At 36.8% G+C, this 23916-nt stretch overlaps 1 protein-coding gene and 1 pseudogene across 1 annotated transcript; one reads left to right on the forward strand and one right to left on the reverse strand.

Moving 5' to 3' along the window:
• Positions 1-9760: 9760 nt before the first annotated feature.
• Positions 9761-10699, reverse strand: LOC131280312 (olfactory receptor 52A1-like). Its single transcript, XM_058306424.1, has one exon. It carries the CDS (start codon positions 10697-10699, stop codon positions 9761-9763), a length of 939 nt encoding a protein of 312 aa, XP_058162407.1.
• Positions 10700-14305: 3606 nt separating this feature from the next.
• LOC101442530 (elongation factor 1-alpha 1-like) lies at positions 14306-23471 on the forward strand (annotated as a pseudogene).
• The last annotated feature ends 445 nt before the right edge of the window (positions 23472-23916 follow it).

Genomic DNA, 23916 nt, shown 5'->3' on the forward strand with positions numbered 1-23916 from the left:
ATTATTTCAGTTGTTGTGTGTATCTCTACCCCCTGTGGCAATGCCTCATGAATGTTTGAACATAGTTATATACCTTATATGTATGCCCAGATGAACTTTCTCTCATGTATCTCCCATTTTAATCACATCCATTGTGTTTTTCACTCTCATAAACTCTGTTACATTTCTTTACAAGCTTTCACTTTGTTCTTTATTCTTGTACTGTATCTTCTTAATATCCTTTATTTTTTTAGTCATGTTGTCCTTTAACTACTTGAATAGCTTTAGGACATTTCTGTGATTATCAGTTATTACTTGTCTTAAATTTTATGTGTCATCACGATTTTTGGTTTGTTCTTTGACTGGACGATCTCTTACTATTTCTTAGCATGTTTTGTAATTTTTTGCTAATGTCTAGGCATCTGAACATGTTGCTGGATTTACTTTGATGATTAATTTCTCTCCCTTGGCTAGTGCTTTTGTTTCACAGCACTTCTTTTATTTTTGTTTCACAACACTTCTAGTTTTTGTTCAACTTGTTCAACTAATTCTTTAAAATTGTCTAGGTTAAGTTGTCAAAATAGGGCCAGGAATTCACTAAATGGGTTAAAGCTGATCTAAAATGTCTTGAACATGAGATACTGCAAGAAATTTGATTCTCCTTGCAGTGTCCTGGTTGGTCAGCACATTGTGCTTGTCAGGGAGTCCTTACACGGAGATGTCTTTTCCACCTCCTCTTGCCCATGATTCTGGTCTCCCCAGAGCTGAGATTCAGAGTGGGCTCTTCTAGCCAAATTTACCAAAGAGAAGCCACTCTCCCCCCTTCACCACACCATCCTCTTCCCAGGGATAAAGGTGTTCATTCTCCTCCCGTGCAGCGACAGTGCGCATGGGTTTTATCTAAGCTGTTCACCCTGCCGGTGAGGAATAGGAGCAGTACAGTACTCATCTGTGGGAGTAGTAACATGGTTTTTTATTACAGCTTCTTCATCTCTCTGTCCCTCACCCTCCTGGAGAATCGCCAACACTCTGTTGGTCTGCAGATCCCCTAAGCAGTTCCCTCGAAAGTCTTTTTGCCCTTCCTCCATTGTTCTTGTGGAAGAATTGAGTCCTGCCTACCTAAATCAATGCCATCTTCCTAAAAGTCCTCTCCATGCTTAATATTCTTTGAAAAACTCTCCTGACCACTTATTTAATTCTAGGATGAGTTATTTTTCCACTTTTTAGTAATATTTTTCTACTTTTTTAGTAATTTTTAGAAACGGTTTCATGCATAGTTTATTGTCTATCCATCTATGTAATTTTTTGGTTAGGCTACTAAATACTATTAGAGTGATAAATCCTCACAAGTTCCTCCAAAATTTATCTATATATAAATATATAATTTATTTGTATATATAAATATATATAATTTATTTGTATATATAAATATACATAATTTATTTGTATATAAAATAAATTAATAAGCATTTATATAAAAATATATATTAACAATATATAATAATTAATTTGTATATATATAGTAACAAACATTTATCCACCTGACACTTTAGACCTTCTACAATATAAATTTGGATAGACCTGTTTTTCTCATTTACTGAAGACCAGAATACAAAGCAGTCTCCAGATTACTAATTAATATTAATACTATGAAAAACAAAATAAGAACTGATATTCAGTATTTGTTTAATTGTTTTTTTTTCATTATTTGTTATACTTCTGTGTTTGCTTTTGTATAAACATTTACTTATAGTGAAAGGTATACATTTTAAGGGTATTCCTTTAACGTCTTTTGAAAAATGAATATCACTGTGTCACTCACAGTTCTATCAAGGTATACAGTTTTTCTATCACTCCACTAAGTTTTCTCCTCATGGCCTATCCAGTCACTGCCTGCTATCAGCTTCCCCACAGAAAAACCAGTCTTTTATTTTTTTTCCACTGCTCCTACATCATAAAATTGAATCATAATGTAAGAATTGTTCATTTTTTATTACTCACCAAAAGGCTGTTTTTGTATTTATCCATATTTTAGGTGTCACCATGGTTTTTTTCTTTAAGAAACATCTGATAAAAATTTCTACCCATTTTAGTTGTATTTTTGTCTTTTTATTATGGAGTTGTTAGATATATTTATATAATTTAGATTCAAGTCTTTATGCACTTAAGTTTATTATTGTACATGATCTCCCAGTCTGTGGCATACTTGCTTATTCATTTTCTAAACTATATACATTTATTGAAGTCCAAATTATCAGTAAGATGATGTCTTATTGCTTCTGTGTCCTGACCAGGAAATTTTTGTCTATCCTCAATTCAAAAAATATTGTGTTCTTTTCTTCCCAGAAACTTTTTTTAGGTTTACTTTTAGGTCTACAGTCTGACTTCAGTAAATATCTAGTATGAGAATAGAAGTAGGTTCTTTGCTTCTACATGAATAACCAATTGTTACGGTAATATTTATTGAAAAACTTTCCATTTTTTATTGAAATCCTTTGACTCCTTTGTAAAAATTCAATTGATCATATGTATGTGGGTTTATTTGTAAGCTTTCTGGTCTTCTTTATTAATCTCTTTGTTAATCCTTATACTGATAACACACAATCTTGATTTTTATAGGTCAATATTAGTCTTGATGTTAGATCATGTAAGTACTGAAATGTATCATTTATTTGAAAATGGCCTTTGGCTATATGTCCTTTGACTAACCATGTAAATTGTAGAATTAGCTTCTTAATTCCCTTGAAAATTGTGTTTGGATTATATTTGGGACTGTTTGAATTTATAAATTATTTTAAAAGAAGTGATATTTTATTATTGAGTATAGAATCATTGCATTTTTTATCATTTTATTGGACACATAAATATTTCCTGTCTAATATTTTTACACTCAATGGAAAAATCACTTTTATTTTATTTCCCAATTACTTGTTTCCAGTGACCTTTTAGCTTATAATCTTGATATATTCTCTTGTCAATTCATGGTATTAACTTTATTTATGTATTCTTTAGAATCTCTCATTAAAAAAAAAAGTGTCGACCACAGATTAAGTTTTTGCAACAGGTACTGTGTATGGTAGCCTCAGCCTTACACACAAGATCAGGACAGTTGTTTTCTCTGCTCCAGTCTTCTATTCTTTGGAGAGTCATCATGTAAATGACAGAATCTTAGACTATGGAAAATAGGCTTTTTATCAGTGCCTCATCCTACTTTTCATTTCATTTTGATTACTTCTTTACAAAACTTCTTTTCAAACCATTAACAGATGATAATTTCGGTGATAGTGTATGAATGAATTCCTCTAATAATTTTGTTCTAATACTCCTTCTTTAGGGTCTTCTAGACTTTGATGGATAGAGGATGTAAGGACCTGAATAGTAATTGGTGGTTTTCTGCCTTGGGTTCTGAAAAGAATTAAATATTATACACAAAAATGGCAGATGTAGGAGATGATACCTCTTTTTAAGTACAGTGTGTCAGAGATTGACCTTGGGACCTCCTATGTGGGAAGCCAGTGGTTAACTACAGTGGCTTCCCTGATTTAGGTTTATCATTTGTTTTGCTTTTTGTTCATTTTCGTTTGTTTCTGGAGGCACTGGGAACTGAACCTGGGGCTCTCCCATGTGGGAGGTGGGAGCTCAACCAATGAGTCACATCTGGAGCCCACCTGATTTTTTTTAGGATTCATTCATTTATTTATTCTCCCACCTTCCTTTGCAGTTTCTTTGCTCTCTGCTCTCTGTGTCCCTTCACTGGGTGTTCTTCTGTGTCTGCTTGTCTCCCTTTGTTCCATCATCTTCTGCACCACCTCTCTGCAGGGTGCGGGTCATCAGCTCTCTGTGAGGTGCGGGCTGTCAGCTATCCATAAGGTACGGGCCAGCTTGCCTTCCCAAGGAGGCCCTGGGATATGAACCCAGGGCCTCCCATGTGGTAGATGGAGCCCGATCAAATGAGCCACAGCCACTTCCCCCACCTGAAATTTTAATACAGTTTAAATATAAGGATACAGTTTAGTAGGAAAGTTAACACACTTGATAACTGAATCTCAAAATGAAGCCAATTAATCATCAAGTGAGGATATTACTGGTATTGGAAAGATTCCCATAAGGAAGAGGAGACTTTGCTAGTAGTAGCAGCACAGCAATTCTCCCAAGAAAAAGAAATGGAGAGATAAATCAAATGTCTCAAGGTTTTGTCCTAATTGAATATTTAGAAGAAAGGCCCATACAACATCATAGGATTAATATATTATGGCTTTCTAAATCAAAGCCAATCCCAAGAGTGATAAGAATCAACTCTTGCCCAGATGGGTCAATGATCACTAGCAATAAAACCCCATTGTTGGTCTCAAATCACTCTTGTACAACCCCAGGTACTGGTTCTCTTGAGGGCTTCAGAGACCCACAGGTTCTGTGGTCATGGTAGATGACTCTCGAGTTCAGTGCCATGTCAGTTGGCCCTACTTTGGAGTTTGTGTTCCTGAGTGTGATGGAGTTGGACTCAGATGTGACCTTTCCAGACATGCCTCTTCTGTCACTTTTATTGAACCTCTGGTTGGTGCCAAGGTTGGTGTACACTCAGGAGACCTGAATCTCTGGTCTGTCCATGTGATAGCCAGGCCCTGAGCCTCAGCAGACTTGCAACTCCTACCCACTGGTTTACTGGACTTACCCTGGCCAGCTTACAAGGAGATGAAGAAGGTCAACCACCACACCAGGGAAACAAGAGTGCCTACAGCAGCAAGCAGGAGAATTGCATCCATCATCCATGTGGCATCTACGCCCCCTCTCGATCTAGAGGTGGAGTGGACACCACCACTTGTGGGTTCCACAGGATGGAGGAATAGAGTATGGATTAGAGTGGACTTACTGATATTCTACTCTGGAACTATTGTGATTAGTAATGGAAGAAATTGTAGCATTGATGTGGAGAAATTGGCCAGGGTAGCTTCTGAGGGCAAGGAGAGAGAAGAAGAGATATGATGTGAGGACATTTTCAGGACTTGGAGTAGTCCTGTGTGGTACTGCAGGGACAGATGCTGAACATTGTATGTCTTGCCATGGTCCACTGGGTGTATTAGGGGAGAGAGTAAACTACAATGTAAACCATTATTCATGTGGAGCAGCAGTGTTCCAAAATGTATTCACCAAACACAATGAATGTGCCACAATGGTGAAAGAGGTTGAGGATGTGGGAGGAGTGGGTTGAGGGGGGTGGGGGATATATGGGGACCTCTTATATTTGTTGGATGTAACATTTTTTTTCAAATAGAGAGAAAAAATAAAAAATAATAAAAATTAAAAAATAAAACTGAAAAAGAAATAGGGGCATTCCCTATTGAAAGGTCTTTTGGGAATTCTGAAGAATAAAATCCTTGACACAAATTAGACTGTATTGTGCAAAAACAACACAAATGAATTTCACAGAAATCTATACAAATACAAATATCATGACAGAAAAATATTTCATGTTTTCCTAAATGCACATTATAAGGAAAACCACTTTTTATGTATCAGATGTCAAAGGCTAAAATGTTTGATAATGACCATTGTTGGTACACGTATTCTATATCTAACCTTTAAACACATCGCTATATGCCATTTTGCTAGTAAGGGATCCTGACATTATATTGGACTTCAATTATCAGGAAGTTCTGAATCACAGAGTGGTTCAACAATGGCAATGGAGGAATACTGGTATAGGATAGTATTGACAGGTGATATATGGCTGACAGGGAGCTATACAGGACATATGTCCAGGGTGCATGGTAATGTTTGGACATACTCATAGTGGCAACAATTAAAAACTACAGCTGGGGGGGTACTGGGTTCCTGGCTGGTGGTGCTCTGTCATGGTCCCTAGGGGAGCAGCGACAGTCTTCCAGGTGCAGCGGCAAGGACAGGGAAGGAATGAGGGTCCTACAGTGAGCCCCTGATGCTAATGACTATGCTTGTGAGCTGATATGCCTGAAATAAGAACAAGGCCTAGAGCAGCATTGTGCCTGGGAATTTCCTCCTGACAGCCTTCATGTTACTCAAATGTGGCCAGTCTCGAAGCCAAACTCAGCATGTAAATGCAATGCCTTCCCCCCAGCGTGGGACATGACACCCGGGGATGAGCCTCCCTGGCACCGAGGGATCACTATCAACTACCAACTGATGATGCAACTGGAGAATGACCTTGAATGGAAGGTTCAATGTGGATCAGCAGAATATCCCTGTCTACATAAAATAACATGACTTTAAAATGCTGTTTGACCTAATCTAAGGGGGAAATGGAAAGGAGAAATGAGTTTATATGGCTACGAGTCTCTAAAAAAGAGTCTGGAGGCTGTCAGAAGGTTTGCCCTTAGGCACAACTGAGCAGAGTCTAAGAGACAGATAAAGTAGATACAACCCCCAGGTATTGGTTCCTTTGAGGGCTAAAGAGGCCCATGGGTGCTATGGTCATGGCAGATGGGGTTAACTGCCATATCAGATGGCCCTTCTTTGGAGCTGGTGTTTATGCGTGATGAATCTGGACTCAGATGGGATCTCTCTTCATAAGACTTTCATGCTACTGTGCTGGAGTTGTAGTTGGTGTTGGGGTTTAAGATATATTTAGGGGATCTGAATCTCTGGACTGACAATGTGATAGCCAGGCCCTGAGCCTCAACAGACTCCAGCACCTACAATCTGATTTATTGGACTCACCTCACTCAGCTAAGATGGAGTTGAAGAAGGACAACCACCACAACATGGAGCCTAGAGTGCCTAAAACTGAAAGCGAGAGGATTGCATCCAGTATCCATGAGGAATCTGAGCCTCCTCTTGACATAGAGGTGCAATGGACACAACCAATCCAATGTCCACAGAGAAAAGGTGGCATTGGAGTGGGAAAAGTGGACATGGTGGCTAATGGGTATGGGGAATGGCAGGACGAGACGAGATGTGGAGGCGTCTTTGGGACTTGGAGCTGCCCTGGATGGTGCTTCAGGGGCAATCACCGCACATTGTAAATCCTCACAGGGCCCACTGGATGGAATGGGGGAGAGTATGGGCCATGATGTGGATCATTGACCATGAGGTGCAGAGATGTCCAGAGATGTACTTACCAAATGCAATGGATTTGTCATGATGATGGGAGTGAGTGTTGCTTGGCGGGGAGTGGTGGGGTGGGGGTGGTGGGGTTGAAGGTGTCCTCATATATATATATTTTTAATGTAATATTTTTACAAAATCAATTTAAAAAAAAATAACCATTGTTGTTAAGAATTCAAGCAAACAATTTATTTTAGTCATTGTTGAAACTAGGGCAAAATCTATAGGGGTTAAGTTTTAAATTTCTAAATTCATTAATAAGAATTCCTTACAAAGTATATTTTCTTTTTCCAAGAAATTGTATTTCAGGAATACATCTCATAATTGTCCAGGTCCAATTATGTAAGAGTATGAATATTCTTGCTGCTTGTCATTTCAATGAACTATTTTTTCAATATTCCATGTGTATTCTTCTGTTTGGAATGTGTTCAGAAAATTTTAAGATTGCAGTGTTTGAAAAATCTGAACTGACAACTAGACTTTTCATGTTTATAATTGAAGATGGTCAAATATTTTCTCAGTTCACATTCTGTCCCATCATGTGTTCTCAAACCCACATATTTTCAGGGACTACTATAATTATAAATTGTTAGAAATATTTTAAAACTTCACCAAATAAAATCAACACTGTAGCAGGCCAGACAAATTATCCTGTTGGTTACTTATGGCCCTCTCTCTATGAATGATTTTACAGATAGTAGTTTGTAATCAATTTGCTCATCTAACTTTGAGCCCCACTTATCAAAAAAAAAAAAAAAATCAATCAATCAAGCAAAAACTTCAATTTCTCATTAGATCTGTATTCCATATGTACTGTAATGAATTATTTTTATTATATTTTGTATTATAGCAGTAAACATTCCTTGGAAATTTGTTTTCTCTTTCCTATATGAATACCTACATGATACTCTCAAATTTCACTGTGACCAGAAAAGACTAAATCATTCATTATTTTTTTGAAGTAAAACAAATATCTGACCCCTAACCTAGAACTATAAGAATTTTCTTCTCATACTATTTAATGTCTTTCCTAAATAATTTGTGTTATTTAAGTAAAGCAACATCATTTGTTAATCAAATTCTCTAACCATCTCTCCTAAATATTGGTACTTAAAAAGATTTCAAAGATGACCCATGATAACCTCAAGATCTGTAAAATATTCATCCTGACACAGGTAAATGATGAGATTCAGTCAACAGAACCAGTAAGTTTATCCACAAGCTACATGAAATGAAGTCCAATATTTCTTTCACATGTGGTAAATACGGTAAAACAAAATATGGACATATGCACATAAGGGAACATTTATTTTTCCTTTATTTTTTTTAACGAAACTTAGATTACACAAAATGTTACAAAAGAAAATATAAGGGACTCCCATATGTCCCACTCCCCACACTTCCTACTTTTTAAAAAGATAATATCTGAGCTGAAACGAAGTCTTCAGGAACAACCCATTTCTTAATTTGTGAGGTCATTAATTTTAGACTAACTACTCCCTAACATTGATGATAAAATAGGCTTGATTCACGTAAAAGCGTGTTGTTTCTATCTACTGAAAGATTATGCTGATACATGCCCCAGTAGAGACACACACTCACAGGTGCCTTTCGCACAGAGAGATTTATCGTACTACAGATTAAAGATTTCATAATAAACTAATCAATACTTTATAGTTTTCACAGATAACTGTTCATTCAAATCATATTGCCAAATGCAAAATCCAAAACAGTATAGTTCTCTTAACCCACAGTTTCTAGTTAAATCTCCTCAATTTTTTATCTCTGCCTGTGTGTCTTTAGTGCCTGAGGTACACATAAATTCTTCAAGAGCAGAATACTTAACTGAAAAACAAAGCAAACAAAGGAAAACACTTGTCCTGACTTCTCTCAGTTATGTTCCAGTAGTTAATTCTCTTTTTCCACATCATATCTCATGCATACCCCTACTCTGTATCTCAGCCTTTTTCTCTTGCAGGAATTTGGGGCCAAGAGCCAGTGAAATGGAAAAACTGTGATGAATTTACTACTGTATTACTATTCTTTAGAATAATGTTTATAATAGTGTAAGATCTCGAAAACAATTTTGAGTTAATAGGATAGACAATGGTGTAGGTTGGGGAAAATATTGATGTGAAAATTGAACACCTGAGTTGTCAGGTCTTTGTTCCTGTAACTTCCAGAATGACTGAAAGTCTATTTAAATATTTGGATGTTATTGATTCATCAGCCCTCCAAGGATTTTTAAAAATAAGAACATATTTAATATCCTCTTCCCAGAAGCAAAACTCCTGTTTTTTTCAGTAACAGGACACTCCAGAGAAATAAAACTTGATTGTATTAAACTTCAATGTGAGATAGATATAATTCATGAATCTTTATTGAGACTATTTCTAGAGAAAAACATTCAATCAGGGACTTGAAAAATAAAAAAAAAAGGGGGGGGCAGGGGGACCAGGGGAGAGATACATTCACTACTTAGCATCCTTACATTTCTCACTCTCATTAGCCAGATACGATTCAAGACCAAATTGAGGGAGGCATTCACAAAATATGTTGATCTATAAACAAGCTACTATCCTGGGAAATTTGAAGAACATTTGAATGGAACTTTCAAGCACCTCAAATAAAATGTATGCTTTATTTTGAAAAATGGATACTGGTCACAAAGTAGACATGAGGGTATTACTCAAGGTTAATTTTAAGTGCTGAATACTTTGACCATGTGAATGCGGATCTGCTTGGTCTTTATACCGTATACAAGTGGATTGAGAAATGGAGGAAAAAGCAAGTAAATGCTGGAAAAGAGGATATGGATATAAGGTGGAATATGGGAACCAAACCTATGTGTAAAGAATGAGAAAAAGGCTAGGAGGTAAAGTTGCAAAAAGACACAGATGTGAGGTATGCAGGTATTGAATGCCTTAAACCTAGCTTCCTTCTGAGGCAAACGAAAAACTGTGATAAATATTTGGATATAAGACAAGATGATGAGTGTGAGGTCAAAACCTGCTACAGTGAAGGCCACAAACAAACCATAGATCTTGTTGATCTGGACATTTTCTGCAGCTAGTTTCACAATGGCCATATGCTCACAATAGGAGTGAGAGATGACTGTGGTATGATAAAATTGAAGCCGACACTTTATCAGCACAAGGCATGGAGCTACAAGAACTGCAGCCCTGAGTGCAACCACAGCTCCTATTAAAGTGACCAGCTGGTGTGTGAAGATGGTGGTGTGTTGTAGAGGATAACAGATGGCAACATATCGGTCCAGAGCCATGGCAAGCAGGATGCCCGACTCTATGCATTGAAATGTGTGAATAAGCCACATTTGAAGCAGGCAGGACTCAAAATAGATCTCTGTCATATGGAACCAGAAGATTCCGAGCATCTTGGGCAATATGCTGCTACCAAGGGCAATATCTGTTGCTCCAAGCATGCCTAAGAAAATATACATTGGCTCATGGAGGCTGCGCTCAGATTTGATAACGAACAGGAGCAAGGAATTTCCAACCATAGCAATGAGGTACATGGCACAGAACGGTATCCCAATCCAGCACTGCAAAGACTCTAGGCCTGGGATCCCTATTAGTGTCAACACAGAAGGCATGAAGACTGTAATGTTGGAAATAGTCATACTTCTTTTGGTCCTCCTATTTCAACAATATACAATTTTCCATCAGCACTGATGTTTCAATTCTGCTTCCTATTTTTATCAAATCTCAGCATATTGATTCTGTCTGATTTCATACAATTTTAAGATATCATGTATCTTACTCATTATTATTTTTTTATCTTACTCATATTATTGGTGGAAATATGCAGATGCATAGAGACACATCTTTGCTTTCCCAGGAGGCTTCCACAATTCCTTTGTCATAATAACTTATTATGTGCATGGCAGGTAGACTGCCTTTAGAACCAGCAAAATCATCTGGGTAAGGCAACAAGTTTCTTTCCTGAATAATTCCTTTACAAACCTGTTGAAAAAATATTTGAGTTCATTATTTTGCTTTGAAATTGCATTTTTAATGAAGTTTGATGTGTCTTGCCATAGCCCACTCACATTCCAAATACTCGTGTTGTAATCAATTATTTCAAATTGTCTTTAACACCGCAACTGTCTCTTTGGACAGGCAAACTTCCAAACTTTAACCAGTTAATACCCAAGAACTTAAGATATTAATGTATCTATATGTATTTATATCATCTGTATCTATGTAGGTCTGAATACACTGTTAAAATTATGGAATAGAAGAGGTTTTGGAAAAAAATAACTAAAATTCATATATTTTGATGAATCTACACCAAAGTTCCCTGCTCTTGTACAAATAGCTGAAAAAGTTGTATTTTTATTTTGCCAATATTTTAACAACTGGCATCCTTAAAACTAGGTGTCTGCTTAAAATGGCAAGAATTAGCCACTGAATTATGTAATTCACATTGCATCATAATACAGGAAAACAACCTCTACCTTGTCAGAGAATGGCTGGCAGCTATACAAGGGGTGGAAAACTTCTTGCTGAGAAATTCATGGTATGGAAAACATGGGGAAATGAATAACAAAGCCAGAATAAGTACCTGTTTCTCGGGTTCAACTTCAGTGTTACCAATAGGCTAGGTTTTGGCCAAATTAGGCTCATTAGTTTTAAAGAAATACAGATACTCTAGAAGGAGAATCACAATATGAGCATAAAGAGAAACAATTTCGAGAAAACATACAGGTAAAAGGGAAAGTATACTAAAAGGAATAGAATATAGAACTAGACATATGACAAAATATGGATTTTTATATGATTCAGAAAAGGGATATAGAAAAATTGAAGAAAATGGAATCACTTTTCAATTTTACTGATGACTGAATTTTCAAGAATCTGGCTGCTTATGTCTTCTCTAGGAATTTTCTGAAACAAAAAAATCAGTTTTTAATATTACATAACTGAGCCAAGAAATTATCAAACCATACATTAGAGAAATTTTTCAGACACTGTGAAGAATACAGTTTGGTTATTTCATTCCTTTTTTTTTTTTTTTTTTTTGACTCTCCAAAATTTTTGCTTTCAAATTATGTCCATAAGTTCCTACAGCAACTAAAAACCTATTCATCTGCAATATACCAGTAATAAACGAAACAGCCAAGGTTCATGCCAGTAATTTTCAAATGAAAGAATGAAGTCATAGAGGCTCTTTAATGTGTGAAAAGATTTATCCACCAGCTTGGATTCAGGATAGTCAGGAACTAAGTATTCTGATTTCCATGACCCCCTTGACTCCCCATTTATAGAGTATTGACTCTTTCTTATAGGAGCAAAGTGTTACTTTCCCAGAGTTAGTAGGAATTGCAAGAGGCATGTTTCCAGTGTTATCACAGTGCTGACATATTCCAAAGTAAGGTGCTGAGATATGAAACTCACCTGAATGTAGAGGTAGTGGGGTGGCAGGTGGGCAAGTCCATTAGCAACTAAGTACCTGCTTAGCGGTATGAGTGAGAGTTAGTGGGGAAATGGCAATAAAATTATTGGCATACCCTTTGGCCAAATGAATCAACCTCCTTAATGATTGTTTAGAGCTGTTTATTCTCTTACCACTTTCATGAAGTGTATGGTCCATTCTTCATATACATTCCACTCAATCACTCAGTTCTATTACTGGGGTTCCAGGCTCATCACACACTCTTTGTATTCCACAATGGCTTCTCTTTCTATCTGCAGTCACTGTAACAGTATCCAGGAAATGCCTTAAATACAAAGCGATTTGATGGTGGGACCATATGTCAAAACTGTATTCTGGACATCCTCTGGGAATTCCCTCCACACTCTGCAATCCATATATTCCTGTCTTCCACTGGTCTCTCAATCCTGTTTGAGTGCTCATCATCAGAACTCATAGCAAGGTCTCTGCATTCTGAGACCTACTAGAAATTTATTTAGTTCATTGGAGAACAAGGCTGCTAGCATCCGTTTTAATGTTTCATGATGATTTTGTAGAGAAGTAGGAGGGATTATGGGGAATTTTCCGGTCTTTACCCAAGACCTCTTGGGACTCAGCAGATTAAGTCAGCCCTTCAGGTCTACTCAGTAGAACTAATCTCTCTGGAATGATTTCTACACTTGCAGAAATTACCTGACTTTCTCCTTTTATCCTTCCCCACAGGATAAATGTAGAGAAATTCGTGCACATGAGTTTTCCTTAATAAGATGATTTCCTTTCTTGTTTTCCTTGTTTGCAAAAAATCTAAAGTCCATTAAACACACAGTGGTTCCTATGCGAATTCAAGTCTCGTCCAATAAATATCCTTATTACCTTTTCTATCACTTTGGTTTTCTGGAAGACATTCTATGTCCATAAATACCCTTTTATGACATACAGTATTTGCCTTTTAGTCTCCTGCAATCTCCATCTTCAACTTCTACTTTCTTGAAATTATTTCAAAGGAGTTAGTAATATTCTGAGAGTGACCAATCCCAGTGGACATTTCTGAGTCCTAGTATGTTGAGTTCTTTCCCAGTTATTGTAATTTTGACTTGAATTTCCTCCATTCCTCTATTTCTTTCTCCCTTTCTCTGTCATTCCTTTTTTCCTTCTAAAGCAGTTGTTTAATGTCTCCTACATGCAAGGGATTGTAATCACAGTTGGTCATTGGTGTCCAGGTTCTTGGCTTCAATTCAAGAAAGAATTCAAGCTATGCACAGTATCTTGGCCAGTGGTGATAGATATCAGTCACTGTCCACTAGACTGGAGGTAACCAGAAAGTGGGAGGCAGTGCTGGAGCCCCTCCTCTCCCTTCTTTACTCCCTCCATGTAATAATGTTGCTGGCTGCCTTTTGATAATGCAGACCTGAGTGTGTGTGCTTCTAACTTGCGGCCTCCTAACTTGCTTATGTGAGACAGCAGGCTGATGAGAGTTAGGAGCCTTTGCCTTGCCTATGTAAATTTGCAGGTTGTTGCCACAGTTTCTGTTTGTGTGGTTTATTATGTTTTGACTCCTCCTCCTTAGGTCCACGTTCTACTTTGCCCCTGAATTATACCGAATTCTCTTGATGTGAAAAAATGATCACAAACATATCCCTTCCATAACATTTGTCATATTGTGGGGAATTGCAAAGTTAACTTTACTCATGACATTGAGTGATTAATTCTAGGAAAGCACTATGCATATGCTATCTTTTCCCTTCATATATATTCCTCTGGATTCTAGTTTACTTTTTTGTAATATGTATTCAACTCAATAGCATTTGATGCAATGTCGAGTCATTGGGAAATTTACGAAGAATACTTTCAGTGGCGGAAGGTATTCACAATGGATTTAAGGTAGAATAAGAATAAGGAGTAAGGATGAAAAGTCAAGATGCTCTTTCCAGCATTTCCTCTGAGCAGAGAAGAGAGGCAAGTGATTCAGAGGTTTAGATCTATTTCACCTAATTTTAAGCTTATTCTTAAATCATCAAAAATAATTTAGCATAGTCAACATTTTGGTTCCTAACTATTCTTTTCTATTCATTTCCATCAAATTTTGCTGCTTTCCAAAGTTATAGATGAGGTAGTTTTCACCCTCAAAATTTTAACTTGTCAGTAGTTACATCTGCTCATAGAATTTAGTTAAGTCAACTTCATTACACTTACCATTATAACAATACTCCCACCTAACATTTTCTCTCTTTGTGCAGGATAATTATGATCCATGGTTTAACATCCTAATTTCATTTCATGCCCCATATTCTTTGAAAAGCTCTCCCTGCCTAATTTATTTAGCTCTAAGCTGAGGAAACTAAGATTTTTTTTCTATTTTTTTAGAAATATCTGGAAATGATTTCATAAGCATCTATCCATCTAGATATTTTGGGGTGATACTCAATATACATTAAAGAGTCATAAATCATAATTTGTTACGCCAAACACACAGACATATATTAATTGAGAAGCATGTATCAACCTGTTACTTTAGCTCTTCAACAGTTTATAAATGAGTATACCTAGTTCTCTTGATCACTTATTAAACAAAATATTGAGAAAAATCCTTTTAAATATAACATACTAAAGATTAAGAAGTTAGATTTTGAACAGTTTGTTTTCCTCCCTTTTTTAGGTTATAACATCAGAAGCATATTCATTTGTATGCAAATGTTTTGGTACACAGAAAAACATATTTCAGAATCGCACACTTACTTTACATGCTTAGAAAAATATTTTCATCTATTTTTCCTGCATTTTCTTTTGCTAAAGGACATTTAAGATATATGAAAAGTCATCAGGTTTTCTTTATTTAATATCTCAATGACCAGAAATATGTGCCTCCCTTGCTGTGTAATTAATTGTATCTTCTATTCTCATTGGCCTGTGAGATATGTTAAATCAAATATAAATCTAAACAAAACCATCATGAGCTGAATACCATTTCTCTTTTCCTATTTTTATCTAACACCACCAGTAATGATTTTTCTTCACTCCATAGTGATAGGTTTCCTTTTCTCAACTTATACAGTTATATTGTTTGGTGTGTTTTTGGAATTTTTTTACTTATCTGTGCTTTTAACAGATTGGATTCCCTGAGAAGGAGACTCTCAGAAGGAGATAAGTGGCATAGGAAATTAATTAAAGAATTCAACTGGAAATAATATAATTTCATAGATGGCAAGGAAGCTGGACTGGGCCAAAAGAGTTTTGTTGTTGTTGTTGTTGTTATTGTTTGTTTGGTGTTTTTTGTTTTTAGGGTCTTTTATTTGCCAGAACAGTTTTGTTGTATTATCACTTAGGACTAAAGATGACCGTCCAATATATACTGAAGCTTAGATGATACTCAAGAATTGTCTTAAATTGGTGCAAGTATGCTGCGTTGCTCTATCCTCAGAACAGTAAGTCACAGGATGCAGCTGAGTCAGCATAAAAGGCAAATCTGTCCTAGAATATATATCTTTAACTGTTAGAATGAATCATTGTACCTTAGCGATAGAAAAGGTCAAATGCACTCAACTTGTCACCACCAGACTGCCTACTTTTCACTTTGAAGGGTGGTGGTTTAAGGCACTCAGTGTTTATATTGGTTATTATCAGTCTTGCATTTGTCTGCAGGTAGAGCTGTTTGAGGTTTGTTACGTTAGAGTCCATACTCTAGGGACCCATGCATGACCTCCATCCTTGCCATCTTGGCTATGCTGTTCTTGAGCTTATGTGCCAGAACTGGTGTGGTTGATAATAGAGACTAGCTACTTCAAGACTACAAGTCATTTTGTCCTTTTCATGACTTTTATCCAGAAGAACCCTTGGCTGAAATACGCAATAAGAAAGCATTCAGATTTCCTTCCCACTGCCATAGGCCCACACATATTCATCTACCATAGACCTCCCTTTTCTTGACCTTCCAATTTTCTCTATCAATTTGTTTAACTAGTCAAATATGTACCTTTACTCCTTAGTACTGTATATTCTAACCAAGAACCACTTACTTTTTCACATGTGATTGATTCCCACTTATACTCCCTAAAGTGCTGCTCAACGTGAAGCTTTTTTTCTGTTTTCCAAGATCATTTCTGTGTGGCCAGCATATATTTGAGGCTTTCACCCACTTTTCAGGCTAACCACTCCATGAACCAATCTTCAAATTGCTCTCCCCCTCACGCCCATCATCTCATCTTAATGGATCTTCTATGTGTCCATAGTGTGAGATGCAGCAGAAGTGCTGGTGAAGCTGTGATCAGTGCCGTGGGAATCAGGACTGTCTACTATTGGAAATTGCCTGTGCCCTCCAGTACTGCTTGTGCTTCATACTCAAGATGCCATTTCCATCTTAAACAAGAATTTATGACTTAGAGGTTGCAAGATATGCCAGATCTTGGGGGTCAATTTTTCTTATGTTATCAGTTTGAGTTCCAGAGTTAGGCTATTCATCTGTACCAGGAGCTAGAAGCATGCCGGAAGCTCTTTTTCAAATAGTGCCTAATTCTCCTTTGCAGAAATATGGCTGTACTCCAGAAGCCAGACTAATATATTGTGATCCACTAATTAGTTTGTGTTTTTACTCTCATATGAGCTATTTTCTAACCACTTCTATGTCTGTCTAATACCATATGATACGATAGATTATATGACACAGCAGGCCAGACATTTTGCTTGAGCTTGCTTAAAATGTTCTGGACTACATTAAAAAGTGACAGTCTTTTTCATCACCTATTATGTGAGTCAAAAAAGATTCCTAGATGTGGAACATGATTTTCAATATCTCCAAAGGCTTACCAAAATTTCTCTTTCCTTCTTCATGTTGAAAGATGAAAAACGCGTTAATTATTTTCTCTAATTTATAGTAAACTTCCCATGACGTTCCACTAAATTTTTTCCTAAAAAGTTTACTGTTTGAGTGAGTACTTGTTTTTTTGTAGTTTTACCACCCACCCTCACAGGACCTTCAAACCAGGTCCTGATATACAAGCTATTTTTTATTTATCAGATCAAATTATCAAGATGTGACATTGTTCAATAGACTTAAGTGATACGTTATAGGATGTACATTCTTTTCAAATCTCTTCAGGGAAAGAGGACAGGATAGGTGACAAATGTTCTGGAATTTGGTAGTGTTGGTGGTCACATCATGTGAGTTTAAAAGAAAGCAATGGTTTGTTGGATGAATTTTATGGTATATGAATTATACTTCATTAAAGAAAGAATGGACTCTGCATGGAATACATTTATAAATGTGTTTTTAAATTTTGGTCTTGGTGAAGACCAAATTGTGATAATGCAATTTGCTGATTACTAGGTAAGATTAGTTCAAATAGAAATGTGAAAATCTTTATTGCTGGAATATTAAAATATGATTTGATTATGGAATTACAGTCTGAAACACCCCTGCTGCCATATTTCCTTTTCTTTGGTAGAAATATGTAAATAGTTTTATTTTAGAAATGAATGTTTTCTTGGGAATTTTGGTAGATTTTTTAAATGTTTTCAGTACTCTCTTCCTTCATTAAGTGTTTAATTACCTTTAAGGATATAAAAGACTGTGTAGGTCACAAGCGTGAAGGTGAATTAGCCATCTCATCCCAGAAGAAGTTCCATGAGTATGGGATAGCCATGTGATAACTGTTATGAAAGCTTGAAGGAGGGCCACAGATTCTAGCCTGGGAAAATGTCGGAATTTCTTAATTAATGGACACATCTACTAATTTCTCAAAGCTGAATAAGTAGTTAGGTAGGCAAAAAAGTAAAACTGTTAGCACCATAGTCATATGAACAACACACTCAGGCATGACCTCCTTGACTGAAGAAAATACCAGAATTTTAAATTTTACCGTAGAGCAAATAATACTTAATATTTGAAGAAGACAAGATAGACTTTAATAATAAAATGCTAGCTTTAGCAAGCTTTTAAATAGAGGTTTATTAAAAATAGGCCAACTAATGAAAGATGAAAAATCTAACATTATTTACCATAAGTACTAATGAAAGACTGAAAAATGGATTAATAGAGCAATTTAAGTAACAGAGGAAGAAACATATTTGGGAATTCGTTAACAGATAATCACTATGAATTAGTGATTGAGTTGATGTGGATTGTGAAATTGAGGCTGATTTCAAAGCAAAGAGCAAGATTTATGGACTGATAAAGTGAGTGTAGAGCAGTGTACTTTCAGAATTAGGGATGTTTTAAGGAACAATTAAGGCGGCAGACTTGACCCAGTGGTTAGGGCATCTGTCTACCACATAGGAGGTCTGCGGTTCAAACCCCTTGACCCTTGTGGACCCGGCCCATGCGCAATGCTGATGCGTGAAAGGAGTGCCCTGCCATGCAGGGGTGTCCCCCGCGTAAGGGAGCCCCACGTGCAAGGAATGCACCCCGTAAGGAGAGCAGCCCAGCACGAAAGGAAGTGCAGCCTGCCCAGGAATGGTACCGCACACACAGAGAGCTGACACAACAAGAGACGCAATGAAAAGAAACATAGATTCCCATGCTGCTGACAACAACAGAAGCGGACAAAGAAGATGCAGCAAATGGAAACAGAGAACAGGCAAACGGCGGGGAGGGGAGATAAATAAATAAATCTTTAAAAAAAAAAAGGAGCAATTAACTTTTTAAACCTTTTTTATATTGATATAATTTTGAAACTACAGAATTTTGTAAGAAATAGTACAAGAAACTTTATTACAAACTTTGCATAGATACAGTTTATAACTTACCACCAATTTGACATAGATAATACCTCTAGATAGATAGAGATACATAGGGAAACACACTGAACAATAGATTGTACCATAAATAGATAATAAAATAGAAAGAAACGTGGGAGATAAGTGACAGATAAGTGTAGTTTTCTGAACTGTATATAGCATGGTGGAGCCAAGAATCCCCCTTACTCCTAAACTTCTCAATGTGCAGTCCCAAAAGTATATGACAGTCTAGTTTATAACCACAGTGTTATAATCAAGTTAAAGATTAGAATTGGATAATGCTATAACCTAATCCATAGTCCGTATTCAAAATTGGAAAACAGTCTCACTATTTTAATAAGTACTGTACACTACATTTTTTATGGCAAGAATAAAATGCAGTGGATTAATTCTCATGTCTCTTTAGTCTCCTTTTATCTGCAACACTTTCCATTGATCTCATTTTCTAGAGCATTAGTTAGGGTTTCTTGATGTTTCCTGATGATTACATCCACATAATTGTGTTATTTTGTTTTGTATGGAATAATAAGATTTCTTTCTATTTTCACCATGTCCAGAATAATATGATAACCTGTTTAAACTAATATTAATGGTTTTAGTTTGGATCACTTGGTCAATCAGATGAACTCCAAATATTTTATTGTAAAGTTACTATTTTTCTCTTTGTAAATCATAATCAATCTGTGGCACAGTATTCTAAGATTGAATAAATAACCATTTTCTCCTCAGTCTTTCACTCATTATTTTTATCATTCTACTGATGATTTTCTACTTGCATCTATACTTCAATATTTTTTATTTGGAGTTGTATTAAAAGGAAACATGTTCCTCTCAATACTTTATGCATTTATTGTGTCCTTCATTTCCATATGGACTCAGGGATTCTGATTTTCTTTGATGGGTTACATTTCCTTATCATCCTATTTATTTTGATGGTCAAATTGCCTTTAATTTGTCCATAGAATGCCCTTTGCAACTAGATTCTAGGTATTTTTGACATATCCCTAAATATACTTTTAGTCGCATCATTTTCTTCCCAATTAACTTAATTCTTTCCTAACGCAAATCTTGTGAGTAGCCATTTACACAGTGAAAAAAAGTAATTTAGAAACAAGATCTAGGTATGAGGGTTTTTCACTGCTAGCATTTTCCCATTAATTTTGGTTCTTCTCAGTGGATAGTCAGGAAATATAATCACACACACACACACAGAATTTTATAATTATTTTATATCTATGGAAGTATATACCTACCGCTATTAAAATGATAACTTAGTGTTGATAATCCCAATATCAAACCATATTTTAAAGGTTCATTCCAGACTCAACCCTCTCCAGATAAGCAACTTCCTTCTTCAAAAGTATGAAAACTGTGTCCCATTATCCTCTATACTTTTCTCATTTACCCAAACCCAGAATACAAAGTAGTCTCCAGGTAACTAATTAATATCAATATAAAAGCAATCTTGGGAAATGGATGTGGCTCAACTAATAGAGAGTCTATCTACCAAATGGAGGGTCCAGGGTTCAATCCCCTGGGCCTCCTGACCCACATGGTGAGCTGGCCCACACACTGTACTGCCGTGCAAGGAGAGCCATGCCACATAGGGGTGCCACACGTGCAAGGAGTGCGCCTGTAAGGAGAGCCACCCCGCATGAAAAAAGTGCAGCCCATCCAGGAGTGGTGCTGCATACATGGAGAGCAGACACAACAAGATAATGCAACAAAAAAGAGACGCAGTTTCCCAGTGCTGCATGCAGACGAACACACAGCAAATGGACACAGAGAGCAGATAATGGTGGGGAAGCGTAGAGAAATACATAAAGTAAATCTTTAAAAATTAACCAGCAACAACAACAATAAAAAAGAGTGATCATAACATCTAATATGCAATATTTTCTTATACCCTTTTTTTGTTTCTGTAAAAACATTTACCTATAGCAACATGTATAAATCATACGGTCATAACTTTGATGTGTTTTGATGAATGGACACCACTGTGCCTCTCACAGTCAGTCAAGGTATAGTGCTTTCCGATCACTCTACTCAGCTCCCTCCACTTACGCCTTCCCTAGATGTCTGTGAATTCCATGCCCACAGAGGAAAACCATAATTTTGAGGTCCTTGCCTCTTCTACCACATCATAGAATGAAATTTTTGCCTAATAAAGTTAGCAGCCCTATGCCCACAAAGGCCATCTGGACCACCAGAGTTTCAATGACAGAAAGAGTTTTATTGCAGAGTGCTGTATAAGAAAACAGCCAAGCTCAGAACTATCATAAATAGTTCAGTTAAACATAAGGAAGCTAATAAAGAATGGAAGCAAACTAAAATAACTTTTACCATTAAAACCTTACAGTCATATCTTTGCAATGGGTTTGCCACCAGAACACAGATGTAATGAAAACCATCGCTATATCCTAAAGCAAAGTGGGAAAGGGAAATACTCCTATCAGCATTGTCATCAATGGACAGGTTGATTCAGGCAAGTCCACCACTACTGGCCAACTGATGTACAAATGTGGTGGAATTGACAAAAGAATGATTGATAAGCTTGAGAAGGAACCTCTGAAATGGGAAAGGGACCCTTTTGAGTATGCCTGGGTCTTGGTTAAACTAAAAGCTGAACATAAGCGTGGTATCAGCACTGATAGCTTCTTGTGGAAATTTAAGACCAAAAAGTACTACGTGACAATCATTGATGTCCCAGGACACAGAGAAATTATTAAAAACATGCTCACAGGCACATCTCAGGCTGACTGCACTGTCCTGATTGTTGCTGCTGATGTTTGTGAGCTTCAAGCTGGCATCTCCAAGAACGGGCTGGCCCAGGAGCATGCCCTTTTGGCTTACACTCTGGGTGTGAAATGACTAATTGTTGGTGTTAACAAAAAGGATTCCACTGAGCCACCCTCTGGCCAGAAGAGATATGAGGAAATGTTAAGCAGGTCAGCACCAAAATTAAGAATATTGGCTACAACCTTGACACAGGAGCATTTGTGCCAATTTCTGATTGAAGACAACATGCTGGAGCCAAGAGCTAATATACCTTGGTTCAAGGTATAGAAAGTCACCCATAAGAATGGCAATGCCAGTGGAACTATGCTTTCTGAAGCTCTGGATTACATTTTGCCACCTACTCGCCCAGCTGACAAACCCTTCTGTCTTCCTCTTAGAGATGTCTACAAAATTGATGGTTTTGGTATTGCCCTGTGAGCCACATGGAGACTGGTGTTCTCAGTGGGCATGGGCATCATCTTTTCTGCAGTCAATGTTAGAAAAGAAGTAAAGTCTGTTGATATGCATCACAAAGTTCTGAGTAAAGTTCTTCCTAGGGACAATGTGGGTTTCAATGTTAAGAACTTTACTGGAAAAGATGTTTGGCATGCCAAGTGGCTGGTAACAGCAAAAATGACTCAAGACATATTTCATATCAGAGAGGTCATGTGATATTTATCCTTCAATGCCTGGGTGGACTGGAGGAGAGTGTAAACCACAATGTAAACCATTATCCATGTGGTGCAGCAGTGCTTCAAAATGTATTCACCCAATGCAATGAATGTCTCACGATGATGAAAGACATTGTTGATGTGAGGGGGATGGGGGTATATGGGGACTTCTCATATTTTTTGAATGTAATGTTAAAAAAAGAAAGAAAGAAAGAAAGAAAATGACTCAAGAATGGAAGAAACTGACTTTATTTTTCAGATGATTATCCTGAACATCCAGGCCAAAATCAGTGCTGGCTATGCACCTGTGCTGGACTGTCACACAGCTCTCATTGCTTGCAAGTTTACTGAGCTGAAGGAGAAGATTGTTCACTGCTCTGGTAAAAAGCTGAAAGATGGTCACAAATTCCTGATATCTGGTGATTCTGCTGTTGTTGACCTAGTTCCTGGCAAGCCCATGTTTGTTGAGACCTTGTCTGCCTTTTGGCCACTGGGTAGTTTTGCTGTTAGTGAAATGAGACAGATAGTTTTCTGGGGGTCACCAAAGCAGTAGAGAAGAAGGTTGCTAGAGCTGGCAAGGTCACTAAGTCTGCCCCAAAAGCTCAGAAGGCTAAATTAATATTATCCACAACACCTGCTAGCCCAGTCTCAATCAGTGATGGAATAATAATATCAGAACTGTTTGTCTTAATTGGCCACTTAAGTTTAATAGTAAAAGACTGGTTATTAAAAACAATGCTTTGTAAAACCTTCAGGAGGAAGGAATGTTTTGTGGGCCATTTATTTTTATGGCAGTTTTAAGTTATTAGATTTTAAAATCTGTACTTTTTATATGGAAACAACTTGACCAAAATCTGTCTCAGAATTTTAAGACCCATTAAAATAAAGTTTAATTAGAAGGAAAAAAACCTTTATAGTCAGCAATTATGGAAAGCAATTATGGGAAACTGACATTTTCCCCAAAAGAAATGGTGATAACTAGGGATAACAGCAGTTACAAGGTTAAAGAACTAAAAATAGGAATTATTCATCTTTTTTTCAGTCACGAAAGGCTTTTTTTATTTATCCGTAACTTGGGTGTCTCCATAGTTTATTAATTTATGAAATATCTACTCAAGAATTCTTCCCATTTTCATTGTATTTTTGGTCTTTTTACATAGTAGAAATGTATGTTTATGTAATTAAAACTTGAGACTTTTCTCAGTTTATGAATTGTGCTTGATCTCCCTGTCTGTGTCATTTTTGC

The sequence above is a fragment of the Dasypus novemcinctus genome, chromosome 10 (assembly GCF_030445035.2).
Source record: "Dasypus novemcinctus isolate mDasNov1 chromosome 10, mDasNov1.1.hap2, whole genome shotgun sequence".
In the NCBI taxonomy this organism is placed as follows: domain Eukaryota; kingdom Metazoa; phylum Chordata; class Mammalia; order Cingulata; family Dasypodidae; genus Dasypus; species Dasypus novemcinctus.

What these genes read in the sequence shown, in the direction of transcription:
- LOC131280312 (XM_058306424.1), bottom strand. Translation starts at nt 10,699, where the DNA reads ATGACTATTTCCAACATTACAGTCTTCATGCCTTCTGTGTTGACACTA.